The sequence below is a fragment of the Podarcis cretensis genome, assembly GCF_951804945.1.
Source record: "Podarcis cretensis genome assembly, chromosome: 11".
In the NCBI taxonomy this organism is placed as follows: domain Eukaryota; kingdom Metazoa; phylum Chordata; class Lepidosauria; order Squamata; family Lacertidae; genus Podarcis; species Podarcis cretensis.
Window position 1 is genome coordinate 47038306 of NC_137180.1, and position 20270 is coordinate 47058575.

The 20270-nt window shown below is 43.9% G+C and overlaps 1 protein-coding gene across 1 annotated transcript in view; it reads right to left on the bottom strand.

Annotated features, from left to right (window-relative positions):
- C7 (complement C7) overlaps positions 1 to 19349 on the bottom strand; it is a 41897-nt gene extending 22548 nt beyond the window's left edge. Inside the window, exons 1-10 of the mRNA XM_079994800.1 lie at positions 19110 to 19349; positions 18694 to 18749; positions 15877 to 15949; positions 12864 to 13005; positions 11982 to 12135; positions 9862 to 10000; positions 7874 to 8008; positions 6761 to 7004; positions 4941 to 5054; positions 3906 to 4072 (exon numbers count right to left, since the gene is read on the bottom strand). Coding sequence (XP_079850926.1) covers positions 3906 to 4072; positions 4941 to 5054; positions 6761 to 7004; positions 7874 to 8008; positions 9862 to 10000; positions 11982 to 12135; positions 12864 to 13005; positions 15877 to 15949; positions 18694 to 18749; positions 19110 to 19115 — 1230 coding nt within the window. The 5' untranslated portion in view covers positions 19116 to 19349. The remainder of the gene's footprint in view (positions 1 to 3905; positions 4073 to 4940; positions 5055 to 6760; positions 7005 to 7873; positions 8009 to 9861; positions 10001 to 11981; positions 12136 to 12863; positions 13006 to 15876; positions 15950 to 18693; positions 18750 to 19109) is intronic.
- Positions 19350 to 20270: the final 921 nt, after the last annotated feature.

The following is a 20270-nucleotide window of genomic DNA, read 5'->3' on the forward strand; positions in this document are numbered from 1 at the left end:
TGGGATGCAAGTAAGGCTGTGATGAGGGGGTTCTTGATACAACAGAATGCTGTAAAGAAAAAGATACAAAATGAGAGAAAAGATAAGATCTTGGAGAAAATCAAAGAATTAGAGAAGAAGTTAAGATCAAACCCGAAGTCACAGCCGATTCTGAGAGAAATTAAACCTTATCAAGCTCAATATTCTAAATTGATAAATCAGGAAATAGAGTGGAAGGTTAAACTAATGAAACAAAAAACTTTTGAATCGGCGAATAAATGTGGAAAACTGCTAGCTTGGCAGCTGAAGAGGAGACAAAAACTAAATACAGTTACAAATCTAGAGTTTGAAGGAAGAAACATTCAGAACCCGGCAGACATTAGAAAGTGCTTCCAGAGATACTTCAAAAAATTATACACTCAAGGGCTGCAAGATGAGGTTGAGATTAAATAATTTTTGGAAAAAAATGGACTACCAAAATTGTCACAAGAAAATAGATTAATCCTGAACTGTAAAATAACACGACAAGAGATTGAACAAGCCATTCAGAACATGCAACTGGGCAAATCTCCAGGGCCAGATGGGTTGACCTCCAAGTATTATAAGACATTAAAAGACTACTTGATACAACCATTGATGGAGGTTAGCAATGAAATTTTGGAGGGGAAGAGGGCGCCGGAATCGTGGAAGGAAGCCTTTATCACATTGATACCAAAATCGGAAGCTGAAAAGACACAACTTAAGAACTATCGTCCCATCTCTCTTTTAAATGTGGATTACAAAATATTTGCAGACATTTTGGCAAGTAGACTCAAAAAAGTTCTAAATAAAGTAATCCGCAAGGACCAGGCAGGCTTTCTCCCAGGTAGACATTTGTTCGCCAATACAAGGAACATTATTGACATTTTGGAACTTCTGCAAACAGATATAAATACAAAAGCAGTATTAATTTTTATAGATGCGGAGAAGGCCTTTGATAATATTTCCTGGAAATTTATGAAGGGAAATTTAAAAGAAATGGGAGTGGGACGGGGTTTTGAGAATGGGATTGATGCAATATATTCAGAACAAAAGGCCAAATTGATAGTTAACAATGTGGTTACAGAAGAGTTTAAAATTGAAAAAGGAACACGACAAGGCTGTCCCATTTCCCCTTTGCTTTTTATTTCGGTCCTGGAGGTGCTCTTGAATATGATTAGAGAGGACCGGTTGGTGGAAGGAATTCAGGTCGGAGCGAAACAATATAAACTTAAAGCTTTTGCAGATGACCTAGTTTTGACCCTGCAGGAGCCAGAATCTAGTACGAAAAGAGTATTACAATTGATTCAAGACTTTGGTCGGGTGGCGGGTTTTAAATTAAACAAACAGAAAACTAAGGTGTTGGAAAAAAATTTGACAGATACAGAGTCAGAACGGTTTCAGAGAGAGACAGAATTAAAAGTGGTTAAAAAAGTAAAGTACCTAGGGGTAAACATAACAGCAAAAAATCTGAGTCTATTTAAGGATAACTATGAAAAATGTTGGTCAGAAATTAAGAGAGACTTAGATAGTTGGACAAAATTGAAACTTTCCTTGTTAGGCCGAATTGCTGCTATCAAGATGAATGTATTGCCAAAAATGTTGTTTTTGTTCCAAACACTGCAGATTGTGGACAAGACGGAGTGCTTCCGGAAGTGGTAGAGCGACATCTCTAAGTTTGTCTGGCAGGGCAAAAAGCCCAGAATTAAGTTTAAGATATTAACAGATGTGAAAGAAAGAGGGGGCTTTGCCCTGCCAGACCTAAAGTTGTATTATGAAGCCGCAGCTTTCTGCTGGCTAAAAGATTGGCTACTTCTCGAAGACACTGACGTATTGGACTTGGAAGGTTTCAATAACGCTTTTGGTTGGCATGCATACTTATGGTATGACAAGGTTAAGATCAATAAGGCCTTTAAGAACCATATTGTCAGAAAAGCAGTGTTTAATGTCTGGACAAAATATAAAGACTTATTGGAAAACAAAACTCCAAGGTGGCTTTCACCTCTGGAAGCTAAGGCCCGAAAAAGACCCAATATGGAGGCCAAATGGCCAAAATATTGGGAAATACTAGAAAAAGATGGAGACAATTGGAAATTGCAGAGTTTGGAGAAATTAAAGGATAAAGTGCGAGACTGGTTACACTACGCTCAGATTAAAGACGTTTTTAAAAATGACAAAAAGTTAGGGTTCCAGGTGGAGAAATCGAAATTGGAAACAGAACTGTTAGAACCTAAGACTAAGGTACTTTCAAGAATGTATAATTTGCTGTTAAAATGGAACACACAAGACGAAACGGTTAAATCGGCTATGATAAAGTGGGCACAGGATATTGGGTATAATATCATGTTTGATGACTGGGAAAGGTTGTGGACCACTGGGTTGAACTTCACTGCTTGTAACGCTTTGAAGGAAAATGTAATGAAAATTATATATAGATGGTACATGACCCCAGTTAAACTTGCCAAAATATACCACCTGTCTGATAATAAATGTTGGAAATGTAAAGAAAATGAAGGAACATTCTTTCACCTCTGGTGGACGTGCCCTAAAGTGAAGGCTTTCTGGGAAATGATATATAATGAGTTGAAAAAGGTATTTAAGTATACCTTCCTTAAGAAATCAGAGGCCTTTCTTCTGGGTATTGTCGGCCAGAGGGTGATAAAGAAGGACAGAACTTTTTTCTTGTATGCAACAACGGCAGCAAGGATACTCATCGCTAAATATTGGAAAACCCAAGATCTACCCACACTGGAAGAATGGCAGATGCAACTGATAGACTATATGGAACTGGCTGAGATGACCGGCAGAATCCGAGACCTGGGAGAGGAGAGGGTTGAAGAAGATTGGAAGAAATTCAAGATTTACCTACAAAAATATTGTAATTTGGTTGAATGTTAATAAGGATGCTAGATCACAAACAATTGAGCATCACTAAAATAGTTGGAATTAGGATGATAAGTGAGATTGAGGAAAATATAATTTTTTTGGAGAATTATTAATTATATTTAAATGAGCGGGACATAAGAACGCAAACAAGTTGATAAATTGCTGGCAAAAATTTATAATGATGTAAGTGGGAGTGGGAGACGTGAGGGAGTCCAAAGAAGTTATGAAACTATGTTATGAAATATGTTACATTGTTTACTAATTTTGCATTGGTATTTAAAAATCTCAATAAAATATTATTTAAAAAAAAAAAATCGCAACTCCCAAACCAAGATGCAAATTGAAACCAAACTATCCTTTGAAATTTGCACGTCTCTGAACTTTGCAACGCCATTCTCCAACCAAATAATATGTAGAAAAATGCACATGTCTGGGGGGAAGTGTGCATAAAATTGTGAGCATTCTTTAAAAAATAATAATGCAAAAATGCATTATATTAGGAGAAATTGCTTGCAGAAATGTGTCTATTAGGCAAAATTAGGCATACAAAAATGTTTACATTGGGATAAATGTGCACTAAAACACTGATTAATTTTTGGGAGAACATATAAAGAGGTATTTTGTGGAGAACTGAATGTAAGACTGGAAAAATGAGAGTAGCTGAAACAGTTGCACCTATCTCTAGGGTTCATGCAGCATGCAAGTGGTATGTGTGTAAGCTCTGTGCAGAAGATGAGATCAACATTTGAAGGTTGGAAACAATGACAAAAAGCATGATAAGAACATAAGAATAGCCCTGCTGGGTCAATGCAATGGCCCATCTAGTCCAGCATCCTGTTCTCACAGGGGCTGAACAGCTAAAAGCAGCATTCTAGCACAAGAGCTCTCTCTCCTCCTCTGGCTTCCAGCAATTGGTATTCAGAAGCATATTCCCACTTCATGTGCTAAAAATCCCTGGCATTTAACTGTGTGAGAATGATTCATCTAATAAAAAAAATAAATCACACAAATCAGAGTTTTACCTTTTGCTTAATGACTCTAGGAGAATAGGACACCGATCTAGCCCAGAAGGAGTATCGTTGTGTATTTGCCACAGGATCATTTATGTCCATGTAGCTTAGCCCAGCTACAGCTCCGGGACTTCCTCCCTCTACTAACGGGTCAGCTCGAATCTGATTGCTTCTGGTACCTGGAAGCACAAAAAGAGTGCAGCATTTTTAAAAACAAGCGTTTTATATTGTCAAACAGTTGTGTCATGGCACGTACAACTGACATCTAAATGGTCTTAAGAACATATAAATTAAGTACAGTTGTACCTTGGATCCTGAACGCCTTGGTACTCAGATGTTTTGGCTCCAAAAAGCTGCAAACCCAGAAGTGAGTGTTCCAGTTTGCGAATGTTCTTTGGAACCCAAACGTCCGACGGGGCTTCCGATTGGCTGCAGGAGCTTCCTGCAGCCAATCAGAAGCCGAGCTTTGGTTTCCAAATGTTTTGGAAGTCAGACGGACTTCCAGAACGGATTCTGTTCGACTTCCAACATACGACTGTATAGTATAAGAACATAAAAGAAGAGCCTTCTGGATCAGGCCAGTGGCTGACCTAGTCAAGCAACCTAGTCAAGTACTCAAGTGTAGGCTGAACTCCTGACACCAGGTTAGGGGCCATCATTGGGTCAGGGCTGGTTCAGCTGCAGGTCAGCACAGAGACTCGGAGACAAGCAGTCAAGTTGATTCTTTGCTCAAGGAAACAGAATACAAACAGAGAAACCTACAGCAAGACTGGCTTCGGTTAAGCAGTTGCCAGAGCCTCGCACTTCCCCCTGCATCTCCTCCTCGTCCACCTGTTTCCCCAGCAGTCTTAAACTCCTTCAGAGAAGGGCCCCCATGTGCTCTTTGCTCTGCCTCTTTGTGCCCTTGGAGACAAGGAAGCTGCGAAGCTGAATACAGTAGGACTGGCAGGCTCCTGTTTGCTTTAGTGAAACATTCCAATCGGTTAAGCCGGACGACTGCTATTGATCAGGAAGCCTCTCCAAGAACACACACACACCACTATTTACCTGAAGATTGTTTCAGCAGTTGATCTAGTTTGTTGCATTCTGTTTTCTTCTTCTTTACGAACAGAAAATTCCAGCCTGATGAAGTGCATTTGTGCATGTCCAGCATGCTCAAACCTAGGCCAAGAAATGGGCATTAGCCTTGATGATCAATGAACAATCGATGCAATCATTTCCAATGTGCAGGAAAATGTCCCACAGAACTGGGTCCCAAGGTACCTTGGAATTTCTTAAGCAAGATGGATTTATTTACTGATTTGCTTGTTTAATAAGAGCTGCACCCCACCTTTCTGCCTAAGCGAAAGGCTTCAAGGCAGCCTACACATTTTTTTAAGGTCTCAAACAGAACTGTAAAGGAACCATCAACAGGTGACTCCAGTCTCTGGTTCCATCAAGGCCAAGCACAACTTGCCAGAAATCAGCTAGCAAGCAGAGATGAAGATGCTGACATCACCTATATTAGTAGATGAAGACGCAGATGAATAGCCATTTAGATGGGTAGTGTCACAACCTACATAGGCTAGCTGCATGAATCTTTTACCATCTTGGGGGAGGAAGGCTAACAAAAGAGGTAAGTATCCCAGACTCTGGAAGAGGGAGAGGAAATCAGGTAAAAATGATGAGTGACAGCAGCATCCAAAGGAAGGTGGGAGGAGAAAAACAGGTTTGGATATACCAGTGGCAGCCTGTAACAGGAGATCTGTGGATCATACAGCTAATAGGGGTAAGAAACAGGATCAACGCCAAGGACTCCAGTGATTTAAAGGGGGTCTGAGCTCTTGTAGCAACAACTCCAACCAGTATATTCTGAAGTAAGAGTATAGTCACATTCTGAGGGTCCTCTGGGGGTGGGAGGGAGTGGGAAAACAGAGAGTAAATTTAATGGCTGATACACCGCTGTGGTTTACCACAGAGCCTAGGACTTGCTGATCAGAACGTCGGCAGTTCGAATCCCCGTGATGGGGATTCGACGGGGGTGAGCTCCCGTTGCTCGGTCCCTGCTCCTGCCCACCTAGCAGTTCGAAAGCATGTCAAAGGGCAAGTAGATAAATAGGTACCGCTACGGCGGGAAGGTAAACGGCAGTTCCGTGCACTGCTCTGGTTCGCCAGAAGTGGCTTAGTCATGCTGGCCACATGACCTGGAAGCTGTACGCCGGCTCCCTCGGCCAATAAAGCGAGATGAGCACCGCAACCCCAGAGTCGGTCACGACTGGATCTAATGGTCAGGGGTCCCCTTTACCTTACACCATTGTATCCCACCGGCAAAACAGCGACAGTCTGGAAGTGTACTAGAACTAGATTCTACTCTTGCTTACTAGGTTAAGGGCTCCTCCACATTTCATATAAACAGAGAATAATGTTTTGGGGTTTCTCTGCTGCTTGCATGCAAGAATAGAATGCATTTTATTCCCAAACTCACTCCTTCATACTGTGGTTGGCACTGTGGTCTAAACCACAGAGCCTAGGGCTCGCCGATCAGAAGGTTGGCGGTTCAAATCTCCGTGATGGGGTGAGCTCCCGTTGCTCGGTCCCTGCTGCTGCTCACCTAGCAGTTCGAAAGCACATCAAAGTGCAAGTAGATAAATAGGTACCGCTCCAGTGGGAAGGTAAACGGCATTTCCGTGCGCTGCTCTGGCTTCACCAGAAGCAGTTTAGTCATGCTGGCCACATGACCCAGAAGCTGTATGCCGGCTCCCTTGGCCAGTTAAGCGAGATGAGCGCTGCAACCCCAGAGTTGTCTGCGACTGGACCTAATGGTCAGGGGTCCCTTTACCTTTACCTCACTCCTTTACTATTTGGGAATGAGTGCACCGGTACACTACCTTGTGCTTTTGCACTGTCTGAAGCAACATGAAACAGAACTTTGTAATGTCCTCCCAAAGATCCAGAGTGCAGGAAATGTGTTCCGAACTGTTCAATCAGCCTTCGGTATGCATTATATTCATAGAAGGTGGGAAGGTTAGCAAGCTCTTTCCAAAAGGGCTCAGCAAGATTTAGAAATTCCGGCTGTTTATTGATGAACTGAGCAACTTCCACGCTGTTTTCGATAACCATGAGCAGATTACTCTAGGAAAGCAAAAAATATATAGAACTCAGGCAGTTGTTTTCACAATAGTAGGAAAGTGTTTATAAAAAGAGCAATTTACAGCTGATATCTCCTGGATAAAGAATTCTTTGTTAACTGCTGAATTCCACATGCTGGCTAGCTGTTTGGTGTCAGAGCTCAGCAAACAGGGAAATACTGAAATTTCAAACTACCTGATCCAGTAATGCAGAGGTTTTCAAACTTTTTGGGTCCACGGCTCCCTTGACCAACTACATTCTTTCTGTGGCACCCCTGTGGGGCTCAGCAGCTCTGTTATATCACCCCTTGCCTGCAGAGCTGGCAGCCTCTCACTCTTTTCGAACACCCTCCCTTGTGGAGTGTTTCTTCAGCCTCCTCTCCTCTCTGCTCTGCTTGGGTCTCTGAGTCTCTGAGCTGCTCCACCTGCCCCGAGGCTGCCTCAGCTCCTGGCAACCAACACCCCCTGGCCAGCCCCAGAGGCACCATTTACTGTGGAGTTTGTAGCCAGGGCTGCTGCAACAAACAGCTGTGCAAGCCTCTGAGAGGCAGAGATGCAAGAGGGCATCAGAGAAGGGATAGGAGGAAAGAGGGCCAGTGTTATACACAACACCCCGGACCATCATTCAAGGCACCCCAGGGTGCCATGGCACACTGGTTGAAAACCACTGCTGTAATGGATGATGAGGGATGGGGAAGAAATTCAGTTCTATTCACATTTTGATGTGAATTTGATGTGTAAAACAGAATGCAGGCATAACTGTGTATATTAGTAGACACTGTGTATGAAAGCACACAAATAGTGAAAATAATATTAAAAATGCATTAAATTTGGGAAAATTGCTTGCAAGAAATTATGCAGAACACTGGGTACCTTTGAATGGCTATTTTCAATTGTATTTTTTTCTTCCCGGCGGTAATTTTTTCCAGTTGCAAGCCTCTCTGTGTGTTTTCTATAAGCCCAGGAACTGTTGTAAAATTCAGCGCTGAAGTCATTCTGAATGGTCACCTATTAAAAAGAAGCAAAAGGTATCTATATATAAAATTCTCTAGAAAGAAATAAAATATTGGCAATTATATTGTTTCTCAGCCCAGATACTAGGTACCTCCATGCTAGCTATTTTCTTGAGGAAATGTACAAATTTAACTCATGCCACCCAAAATTGTGTGTGAAACATTAAACCTAAAAATCCACAAACTACACCAAATTTAGTGTATTATAAAGCACCTGTCCCCCTCCCCAGCAATTCTGTCATGACTGCCAGATACATGCTTCCTTTTTAAAGTTATTGTGATGTACTGCAGGTTCTTCAGAGTTGCCTTTCCTCTGTTCCTTCCAGGCAAAGCCCACAGTTTAAAGCTGTGTCTCCAAGCCCCTCTCTTTGCTCTGGAGCTTTCCCTTCAAAAACCGCTCTTTAAAGCTCAATTGGAGTAAACATCCATCCACAGAAAACCCAAACTGACTGCTCCGAATCAGCTTTAAAGAGTAGGTTTTAGTGGGGAAAGTCAAGGTCAAAAAACCACTCAGAGACGGAGCATTTGTGGACCTCTGCCTGGAAAGTGTGGACAAACGCTGTGTCCATGCAGTATAGCTCAACCTGAACCCTAAAGATAATGTAAATTCTTGCTTCCCCCAACACACTTTTGCATTTTAAAAAATGTTGTTCCACTTGTATTTTTAAGCAAACCAACCTAATTCACATCACCACTGGATCTTAAAATAATTATGCTATGGGTTTCACACATTCTACATTGCAATACAGTTCTTAGCTTTAAAAACATACCCAAAATGCATACTGCAGAATAAAGTGCTTTTTAAAATGTGTGCATTGAGATAAAACATTTATATTTGTATACCTATTATTATGATGATTATTATTATTTGTATACCACCCAATACCCGTAGATCTTAGGGCAATTCACAACAACAACAACAAAATCACAAAATCCATAATAAAAAAAAAAAACATGTGAGGAGTATATTTAAAGTTTTTCGGTCCTTTTTAAATTGAGAAAATGAGCTGGCATAGACTTGTGAATGAACACATGAAAAATGGACTCCGACTGGAAGTAGACCGAGAAAGACCGTATACCAGTGGTGGGGAATTTGCTTGCTTGCAGAAGGCCCCAGATTCAGACGTCAGCATCTTCATGTAGGGCTGAGAGAGAGCCCTGCTTGAAATCATGGAGAGCAGCTGCTAGTCAGTGTAGAACAAACTGAACTAGATGAGCCAACGGGCTGGCTCAGTATAGGGCAGCTTCTTATGTTCCTGTCTAGAAGCAGTTTGCAGGGTGGGACAGAAGCACTACACTAGCTTCCATACAGAAGAAGAAGAAGAAGAAGAAGAAGAAGGAGGAGGAGAGGAGGAGGAGGAGTTTGGATTTGATATCCTGCTTTATCACTACCCGAAGGAGTCTCAAAGTGGCTAACATTCTCCTTTCCCTTCCTCCCCAACAACAAACACTCTGTGAGGTGAGTGAGGCTGAGAGACTTCAGAGAAGTGTGACTAGCCCAAGGTCACCCAGCAGCTGCATGTGGAGGAGCGGAGATGTGAACCTGGTTCACCAGATTACGAGTCTACCGCTCTTAACCACTACACCACACTGGCTCTCAGGTGCATTGCTATTGGTTGCCAGGAGGAGCATAGCGGAAGTAGTTCAACAAGGTGTAAATGCACCAGCTGAGCCAATCCAGCTCTCTTGCCAGTGTGTTTGCACTGCACCAAACTCTTCTCCTTGCCAGATAGGCAACAGAGACCCAGCTGCCAGGATGCTAAAGTTCTGCCCCCGCTCAGCCAGTGGGCTGCTTCTGTTCCTATCCTCAGATGATACTGTGACTGAAAAACAAGCAATCAAACACACCTGGAATGTGTAAGCAAGGACACTGTCACTCAGCCGATAGTATTCTCTCTGGTCTCCACTGAACACTTTTCTGCATTGGCCACCAAAGCTCTTAGTATGGATGACTCCACCTCTGCTCTCACCCGTAAGAGCGTCAAAGCTGCAACCAATCAGAGTCAGGACACAGATTGCAAAGTTCACAGGATTTAGAAACATCAGTTGTTAACTAAATGTTAGCATACATCAGCAGACTACTTCCAAAACTAAATTATGCAAAGAACAGGGCACTCTGTAATGAGATTTTGTACTGGCAGAGCTACGATGCAAATCCCTGCCATTGCAAGTTACATCAGGGAAAATAAAACAAAATGTTTCCCCTGGAGTGTGTCAACAGAAAAGAGCAAGCACCTGATAATTCTAATGCATTTTATCTCTATGGCAACTGCCCCTGCTATGTTACATTTCCAGGTAAAATTAATGCAACTTGACAAACAACAATGGTCAATCTCCTTGCATCTTTTTTCTCCTCCTGTGTTCAGCCTGAATTGAGGTCACCAACAAGGCCACGGGGACACATAAAGCCTGTAATTTATTTGCTTTGAAATAATCACCTGCCATTTATGCTGAAGTTCTGGTAAATCCACCGAGAGCTAAGGAATAGCAGCAGTAGTTCATTGTGACCATTCCTATGAGCCATTGCAGGGAGGTGCTAGGGTATACCTCCCCCACCTGCAACATAAAGGTAAAGGTAAAGGTACCCCTGCCCGTACGGGCCAGTCTTGACAGACTCTGGGGTTGTGCGCCCATCTCACTTAAGAGGCCAGGGGCCAGCGCTGTCCGGAGACACTTCCGGGTCATGTGGCCAGCGTGACATCGCTGCTCTGGCGAGCCAGAGCCGCACACGGAAACGCCGTTTACCTTCCCGCTGGTAAGCGGTCCCTATTTATCTACTTGCACCCGGAGGTGCTTTCGAACTGCTAGGTTGGCAGGCGCTGGGACCGAGCAGCGGGAGCGCACCCCGCCGCAGGGATTTGAACCGCCGACCTTTCGATCGGCAAGCCCTAGGCGCTGAGGCTTTAACCCACAGCGCCACCTGCGTCCCATTACCTGCAACATAGGGATTATTATATTGGCCTATCCCACGTGTGTTTTGTAAGAATAGCTGAGGTAATTATTGCATGCTGTTCAACTCTGCCCCCTCCCATGACATCACATGTGTGACGTCAGGATGTCTTGGTGGGCCCCCACAATCAACTTGAGAAGATGGCACTTCTGGTCAGAAGTCTACATGGTCACGCAAGGACCATGCCTCTGGAGCTCAGGGGCCTCCTAGCCTTGCTGTAGCTGCTCAAGCAAGCAGTGACAAGAGCAGCAGTAGCAACCTCTTCGTGCCTTGCAGGGCCGTCTTTACCCAGATGTGCAAGGGGTGCAGGGCACCCGGGAGCTGAATTCTGGGGGGTGCCAAATGTATATTGGTCCCTCTCAAGCAGCGGCAGTGAAAAGCAATGGAGCGAAAGTCCCACCCCCCACCCCCCCCCGGTCGCTCTGTTACTCTGTAGCATCAAATATTCCTGATGAGTCAGGAAACAAAAGCAGCCCCCCCCCACACTGCATTGTTGTTACAGATGAGTGATTTCCCCCCTAAAAAAAGGTCAACTTTGGCTTCCCCCCTCCCCCAGAAAAGGTCAACAACTTTAGCTCCCCCCCCAAAAAAAAAGCTCAATAAAAGTTAATTTGGGGGTGCTGGGCGGATCTTTGCACCCCGGTGGTGCATATGCTAAAGACGGCCTTGTTCTCTCTTTGAAGAAGGCAAGGAAGGTAAGGCTCAGAGGGAGAGACAGGCAAATGGGCAGTAGCAACAACAATGGCAAGAAAGAAATGGCCCTCGTGCTCTGGGAGGAGGGCCCCTTAAGAGCAACTCTCTCCCTGAGGACCTCCCAAAACAAATTCCAAATGGCCTGTCCAAGCTACAATGCTCATGAAAAGATAAACCATATGGCCACGAGACAATGGATGCGAAATACTTTGAAGACCTGGAACTACATAAACGCTTCGCCCTATATAGTAGCTAAATGTTGTTGTTCCTCATAAATAACCAATAATCATTGCAACAAAATGAATAAGAATGACAAAGAACTCACCCTGCTCCTGTGAGCTCTACATTAGGAGGCGGCTTCAAAGGTGGCTTGGTGTTTTCACACACTGTCTTGATCTCATCGCATCGGTCCTCATCAGCGCCATCTTCCTCACAGTCGTGATCTCCATTGCACACCAAAGATTTGCTAATGCACTGCCCTATGGCCATAAAGACAGGTAACACAGGAACGATGAAAAAACTCTTGCACCCACCTAGAGAACAGAACTGATTCCTCTGAGACTCCTCCATGTTTCTTCAAGTGTCTTGGAATTTTCTTTCTGTGAGATGGGTTGCTTTGGTTTGGTATTTGAGACTGAAAGCCAGCCTCCGCCTCCCACTAAGTTTCTGGATTAGTTATTTGTCCTTTGTGACAAGGCAAATCTCCTTGGCAGGCCCTTTAGGGGCTTCTCTGGAAACCTCATGGGCAAGCAAGGTCCGTTGGAGTGTAGTGAGCCCTTCTATCCTATCCTCAAGTTGTATATATGTGTAAATAAAACCATATATCCTAAAGACATCAAGTGTCCATTAACCTTCATTCCAAGGAAACTGTACCCTGGGTAAGCACTGGAACTCTTGGGGTCTCTCAAAGCTCAGAGATTGGGGTGCAGGCAACAATATTTATGTGCTGTTATCTGATGCCTGAGAGTTCTGTTATTTACCAGTGTAGAAGTCATTTACTGTGAGTCCCTCTAGAGACCCTGCGTAAAGAACTCTCTCTCTGTCTCTGTATGAATAGTAAAAATCATAATGAAGAGTTACACTTGCCTTCCCATATCTCCCCCTTTTTGGTCCTATCGGCTTCTGCTGTGAAACAGTCATAGAATAATAGAATTATAGAGTTGGAAAGGACAAAGAACAGGTCGGTTGGATTCTTGAAGCAACGTACCCGATGAACATCTAAAACGATTGCCACATCCATCTTCTGTTGGGCACCCTCTCGTAGGAACACAAGGACGGGATTCAAAGGAACTTCCTGGACATGGCTGTCCACCAAACTGCCCATAAACTGCTACGGTCCGTCTGCGAATCTAAATCCAAAAAGCAATCCTTTAGGCTAGAGGTAGGTTCCGGTGGTGCTCTTAGGGGTAAGGGGGATGATATGTTAGCTCTGAATTTGTGCCCTTCGAAGAAAGGGGAATGTCACAAATTTCCTGTGGAGGCAGGTAGGTCAGTGCTGGGCCTTTTTGCCTCTATCTCCATCATCTGCCGCTCTCAGTGGTCAGATGTAGGGCCATGAATTTCATCCCCAGAGTGCAGTCCTAATTGCGTCACTGGCAACATCACATGTTCACCTGTCTGCAGAACAAGCTGCTGTTGTAAGGCGTAGGAGTAGGACCTGGTTTAAAAGTTGGCAACCGTACCCATGTGTGTTTTATACTGCCGCATATTCAGAAGTGTTGTATTTGGATACGAGAAACCCAGTTTCAAATTGTCACTCAAGCAGAAAACATTATTAAGTTTCCCTGTGTTGGTTACTGTAGGCCAAAAACTCTGTATTGCTAGACCACATGTTCACCATTTATGGTGTGGGAGTTTGCTTAAAGAGAAAATTAACTAATAATCTGGTAAGAAAACTTGGATTGTTCACTGGCGCTGCCTTAATCGAGGAACATTTCAGCCACTCAGGCAATGAATCTTGTAAAAGTAACCAGTGAAGAATATAAACATGGAAATAATTTGCATTTTAATTTGAGAGTTATTGTTGTGGGGGAAACAGGCGGTTCTATTTGGCCACATCAGCAGCAAATGAAAAACAGCGGTTTGGTTTATAGGCTGTCTGTTCCTGGATTTATATATCCTCTGCTAGAGAACTCAGATGCGAGGAAATTAATCAATATAGGAAAGCTAAAGTAGTGTAGTTTATCTAGCTGAGGTTGCAATCCTATACCTTGGGAGTAAGCTCCATTGAGCACAATGGGACTTGTGCCTACATAGGCACACATAAGATTGCCCTGTGAGGCAGCAATCCTATGCACATGTAGTCCCACTTAACTCAGTAGGATTTACTTATGAGTAAACATAAATAAGATTGAGGTGTGAAATATAGGGTGTTTCAGGTGGGATTCAATCACATACAGAGGTACCTCATTTTTTGAACGTAATCCGTTCCGGAAGTCCCTTTGAGTTCTGAAACATTTGAAAACCGAAAACTGAAAGCGGAAGCCTCAGAATGGAAGCCTCAATATTGAGAACTCAAAATGGAAGCTGCATTTCCTGTTCAACTTCCAAGGCGAGTTCGAAAACTGAGGCATTTACTTCTGGGTTTTTGGTGTTCGAGTTCTGAAACGTTTGACTACGGAAGTGTCTGAAAACCGAGGTACCACTGTACTGGCAAATTAACTTTGCACAGTTAGAGAGGCCTTGTAGGGGAAGATGCACTGGAAAGTGTAGGATAACACTTGCTCTGCCACAATCACAGCATCATAGATCTGGAAGAGGCCACAAGGGCCATCCAATCCTACCCCCTGCAATGCCATAGCTGTCAACATTTCCCTTTTTTTTAAGGGAAATTCCCTTATTCCGAATAGGATTCCTCGCAAGAAAAGGGAAAAGTTGACAGCTATGTGCAATGCAGGAATCTCTTTGCCCAACATGGGGCTCGAACCCACGACCTTGAGATTAAAGAGTCTCTTGCTGTAACAACTGAGCTACCCATCACACAATGTTGTCTAATCTTCCCACAAACAAATCAGAATGAATGTTCAAATAGCCAGCATCATTTAACCTTCCCAAGTCAAAATAAGTGAATGAATGCTCATAAACAGGACTTCTGGTTGCACCTGTAGTGATTGGAGAAGAATGACTTTAAGCAATGATTGCAGAAGAAGATCTAGGGCAGCAGTTCCCAATCTTTCTCTTCACAGACCACTTGCAAATGGCAGAGTGTTTTCTTGCTGGACCCTGTAATGGTTTTTCTGCCCAATGTAGCAATTTTAATGTATTGTGGTAGTACGATACTAAGTGTATTTTTATTCCCCCTCCCCAATTATATATTGTATTTCATTGTATTGCAACTTAACATGTAATTGTGGATTCATATTGCCATGAAATACAATATAAGAAATAAAAGAAACAACAAAAATACAATCAAACACCAATTTAATATGATGGATATACCATCTCCCATCTTAAACCACAAATCCACAGATACATTTTAGGTCACCTGCTGGCCTGAAGACCACAGTTTGGGAACCCCTTATCTAGGGCACGATCCTCTGGAAAGTTCTCCTGTGGAAACCCTTTTGAAATAACAGGCTGCGCAGAAGCTCAGCAGTGTTGCTGTGCAGTTCCCATTCCAAGGCACTTGAGCAGGAGAACTTCCCAAACGATTGTGCCCTAGACCAAGGGTGGGCAATCTACTGGTAGATCTTTGGGAGATCTGCAGCAGATTGGCCAGGGTTTCCAATTTTTTAGTCGTTTAATAGTAATAACAAAATGATTTTCCCATCTCAGCAAGACTGCTGAAATGAAGGAAAGCTAAAAGGATTTCCCATGAAAGGGTTAAGCTGAGTTCTATTCTGGTGCTGAAAATAAATCCCCTAGGGTTCAGGATGTACTTCAAAGCACCATGTGTGTGTATATGTGTCATTAAAATTTTAAGTATATGCTATTTGCACCTGGTTCTGGTTGGTAGATACTGGAGTATTAATAAAAGAACTAAGTGCATTACGCAAGTCTGCCCATTCCTGTCCTAGACCTTCATCCGTAACCATCACTTAAAATCAACAAATTACCTCTATAATGCAATTAATTCATGATTATTAATAAACATATGATCCTCAAAATATTGGGTAACAAAATATTGGGTAATATTGGGTAAAATATTGGGTAACAAGATTGCTGTTGTTATTATTATTACTACCCGAGTAGCGTACAAATGGCACACATTTATACTGCACCTGAGTCTTAGTACAGCCGTCACATTCTGACCAAGGACCAAATGGATTCCAGCTGCAATCAACTGGAGAAGTCCTGTTGGATTTTATATGGGGAGAGAGAAAAATGTTGTCAGGGTTTCAACATTGGGAGAAGGACCATAGGCCCAATGGTAAAGAACATGCAGAAGTTCCCAGGTTCAATCACAAGCATCTGCAGGAAGGTCTCTGAAAGATTCCCATTTGATCTTGTAGTTGTCTGTTTTGAAAAGTTGTTGATTTCCTCCATAACAATGTAATCTTGAGGAATCCCAGAGTTAGTGGATGGCCTGCATCTCAATCATCCTGTTCAGCACTGCCCCTTCCAACCTAGTCCCTATATAAACTATGAGTTATAGTCAGTCCTGCTCAGAGCAGATCCAGGTAACAAACCTAAGTTAATCATGTCCATTAATATCAGTGAGACTACTCTGAGAAGGAGTAGCATTGGCTGCAACCCTGTGCTGCTACTGCCCTATGAACATTTCCTTGGGAGAAAGTTCTGAGTAAATGTGGTTAAGATTCCTGAATGGGGTAACTGTGCCCCTGAAGGACCAGGTGCACAGCCTGGGAGTCATTCTGGATTCACAGCTGTCCATGGAGGTGCAGGTCAATTCTGTGTCCAGGGCAGCTGTTTACCAGCTCCATCTGGTACGCAGGCTGAGACCCTACCTGCCAGTGGATTGTCTCGCCAGAGTGGTGCATGCTCTGGTTATCTCCCGCTTGGACTACTGCAATGCACTCTATGTGGGGCTACCTTTGAAGGTGACCCGGAAACTACAACTAATCCAGAATGCGGCAGCTAGACTGGTGACTGGGGGCGGCCGCCGAGACCATATAACACCGGTTTTGAAAGGCCTACACTGGCTCCTAGTACGTTTCCAAGCACAATTCAAAGTGTTGGTGCTGACCTTTAAAGCCCTAAATGGCCTCGGTCCAGTATACCTGAAGGAGCGTCTCCACCCACATCGTTCAGCCCAGACACTGAGGTACAGCGCTGAGGGCCTTCTGGTGGTTCCCTCGCTGCAAGAAGCCAAGTTACCGGGAACCAGGCAGAGAGCCTTCTTGGTAGTGGCACCTGCCCTGTGGAACGCCCTCCCACCAGATGTCAAAGAGAAAAACAACTACCAGACTTTTAGAAGACATCTGAAGGCAGCCCTGTTTAGGGAAGCTTTTAATGTTTAATAGACTATTGTATTTTAATAGTTTGTTGGAAGCCACTCAGAATGGCTGGGGAAACCCAGCCAGATGGGCGGGGTATAAATATTATTATTATTATTATTATTATTATTATTATTATTATTGGGCTGCACATCTTGCTGATGAGAGGCTCATGCATATGGTCATATGATGCCAATAGTAAGCTTCCTGTGCATCCATCAATTCTTCCTTGTCGTAGGAGGTTCTCCTCCAAATCACTGCCTTCCCACACTTTCTCCTTCCTCAATCCAGATTTTCTCATTCCCTCTCCTTTTGGAGTATCCCTGGTAAGAGAAAATCCAGACTGATATAGGAGAAGGTGTGGGAAGGCAGTGATTTGGAGGACAACGTCCTACGGTCAACAGAGAATTAATGGAGGTGCAGGAAGATTGCTATCCCCACTATAAGACTGTATTGAGAAAAGCCATTTGCTCTTCTTGCCTTGCTGCTGGGCTGCTCCAGTTCTCTGCTTGCCTGGCCACAGCTCTTCCCCCTCCTGTTACTGCACAAGGCCATGCTTTTTATGTAGCAGATCATATGGAAGTTTGAAGCAGCACAGCCAGTGGTTGCTGCAGCTTCACCAGCAATTGATTTTACAAAAGTAAAGTGGTACCTGAGGTTAAGTACTTAATTCGTTCCGGAGGTCCGTTCTTAACCTGAAACTGTTCTTAACCTGAAGCACCACTTTAGCTAATGGGGCCTCCTGCTGCTGCCGTGCTGCCGGAGCCCAATTTCTGTTCTTATCCTGAAGCAAAGTTCTTAACCTGAAGCAATATTTCTGGGTTAGCGGAGTCTGTAACCTGAAGCGTATGTAACCTGAAGCGTATGTTACCCGAGGTGCCACTGTACAGCAGCGCTTCCTGGCATTGGGAAATGTGCAGCAGGTATCAAAGCATGTTTATTCTGAAGAAACTGAAGTGGTACCACTTGTTATGCTTTTACAGTCACAGCTTCTGCCAAATAATCTTGGGAACTGTGGTTTGTTTGCAGGGAATTGTAGGTCTCCTGACAACTCTCAGCACCCTTAAAAGCTATGGTTCCCAGGATTATTTGGAGGGAGCCGTGACTGCTAAAGTAGTATAAGTGTAGATGTGATCTGTTAGGGATGTTGGAGTGAGAAGATATGGTCTACAAGGTCTCCTCCAACTCTATGGTTCTATGATTCTATCTTAATATGAAAAATCTCATATGGAGATTGCACATGCAATAGCTATGGGGTTCTTTCCCCCCCATAGAGCTCTTGCAGGGTGGTGGAAATCACAGATTTGAATTTCTAATTTTTGTGCAGCCGTCAATGTCCAGGACTTCTACCTTTAACAATTGCATTAAAAGCAGGAATTCAGTTTGTGTTTCCACCCCCTCCCTTGCAATAGCCTTTGTCTACCTGTTTATACCAGCTGAATTTCTGCCTATCGTGCAGCTGTTAAATGCACAGGAGCCCTACCAGAGAGAGAAAAAAGTTGGCAACCTAGATAAGAAGAAGGAAAGATCACCCTCAATCCTAAACTTATACTAACTACTCAAGCCCTACCGCTGAACAGGGGAAAATAGATGCTGAATATATATGCTCATCCTTTTTCAAAGTGCCAAAGAACCGCTCACCTTGAAAAAGCAGGAAAGGAGCCCACAAATGCCATCAGAACGAATGTTCCAAGGGCCTAAAAGAAGGAAGGAAAGGCTTGGATTATTGTTTGGCTCACATTTGGACTGATTTTCCAAGTATAACAGCATAAGCCTAACCATGCCTACTCAGAAGCGACTTGTATTGACTGCAAGGGAGCTAAATCCCAGGTAAATGGGGTTAGGATCGCATCCAAATCAGGCAGAACTCAAAGGCAAGAAGCTGTGAAAGTTGTGTGGCTGAATTTAAAGGTTCCAGTTATTGCAACTCACCATGTCCCCATTGACACTCCCCCCCCCTTACATCCTGGTAGTTCTGCATCCATATGCCTTGCGTAAATGAATATTGCATTAGACTTGGGTTTCATCTGCAGAAATTGGCTCAATGATTGCCTTACCTTCATGTTGGGAGAAACGCTCAAGCTACACGGCAACTAGCAGCGAAGAAAACATTCCTCCTCTGGGAGAAGAAGGCAATTTAGAACCAGGAAGAGCCGTCGTCAGTCTGTCTGTCTGTCTCAAAACTTCTGGCGACTAAGCCTGCCTGGCGGTTCTGCTTTTTCTTTCACAAGAGAGGCCTTAAGCAATACGGAGGAATGTTAACAATAACCCATCTCCTCTCCTCTAGGGAAACTAACAGCCTGTTCCTGTAACTGCCCAAGTATCTTAAAATAGTAAGAACTAGATTATAAAACAAAGCTTGGCTTGGAGTGGAATATAGCCCTGGTGAATTTTTTTTTTTAAGAGTCTAGGAAGCTGCCTTGCAACATGTCAGACTGTTTATCCATTTAGACCAGCGTTGTCTACGACTTTAACTGGCATCTGCTTTCTGGGCCCTTTAGGGGAGTAGCACAGTGGCAGAGCATCTTCTTGGCATGCAGATCTCAGGTTCTATCCCCAGCACCCCTGGGTAGGGCTGGGAATGTCCCCTGCCTGCAATTCTGGAGAGTCACTGCCAGAAAGTGTAAAGGTAAAGGGACCCCTGACCATTAGGTCCAGTCGTGGCCGACTCTGGGGTTGTGGCGCTCATTTCGCTTTATTGGCCGAGGGAACCGGTGTACAGGGACATGTGGCCAGCATGACTAAGCCACTTCTGGCGAACCAAAGCAGGGCACAGAAATGCCATTTACCTTCCCGCCAGAGTGGTACCTATTTATCTACTTGTACTTTGACGTGCTTTCAAACTGCTAGGTTGGCAGGAGCAGGGACCGAGCAACGGGAGCTCACCCCATCACAGGGATTCAAACCGCCGACCTTCTGACCGGCAAGTCCTAGGCTCTGTGGTTTAACCCACAGCGCCACATGCGTCTGCCAGAAAGTGTAGGCAACACTAAACTAGTGGAACCAATAGTCTGATTCAGTATCAGAACATCCCCTCCAAGTGCCCTGATTTTCCAGGCATAGTCCCGGAATTATGAAAGCTTCTGATTTGATCCGCCAGTGCTGCTGCCACTGAGCTCGGGGTGGAGGATGAGCCAGAGTTTGCCCATAGTGGCAGCAGCAGTGAGAGAGGATCCCATTGTCTCTCCATGGCCTGGTGCTAATTTAGACATAGAGAT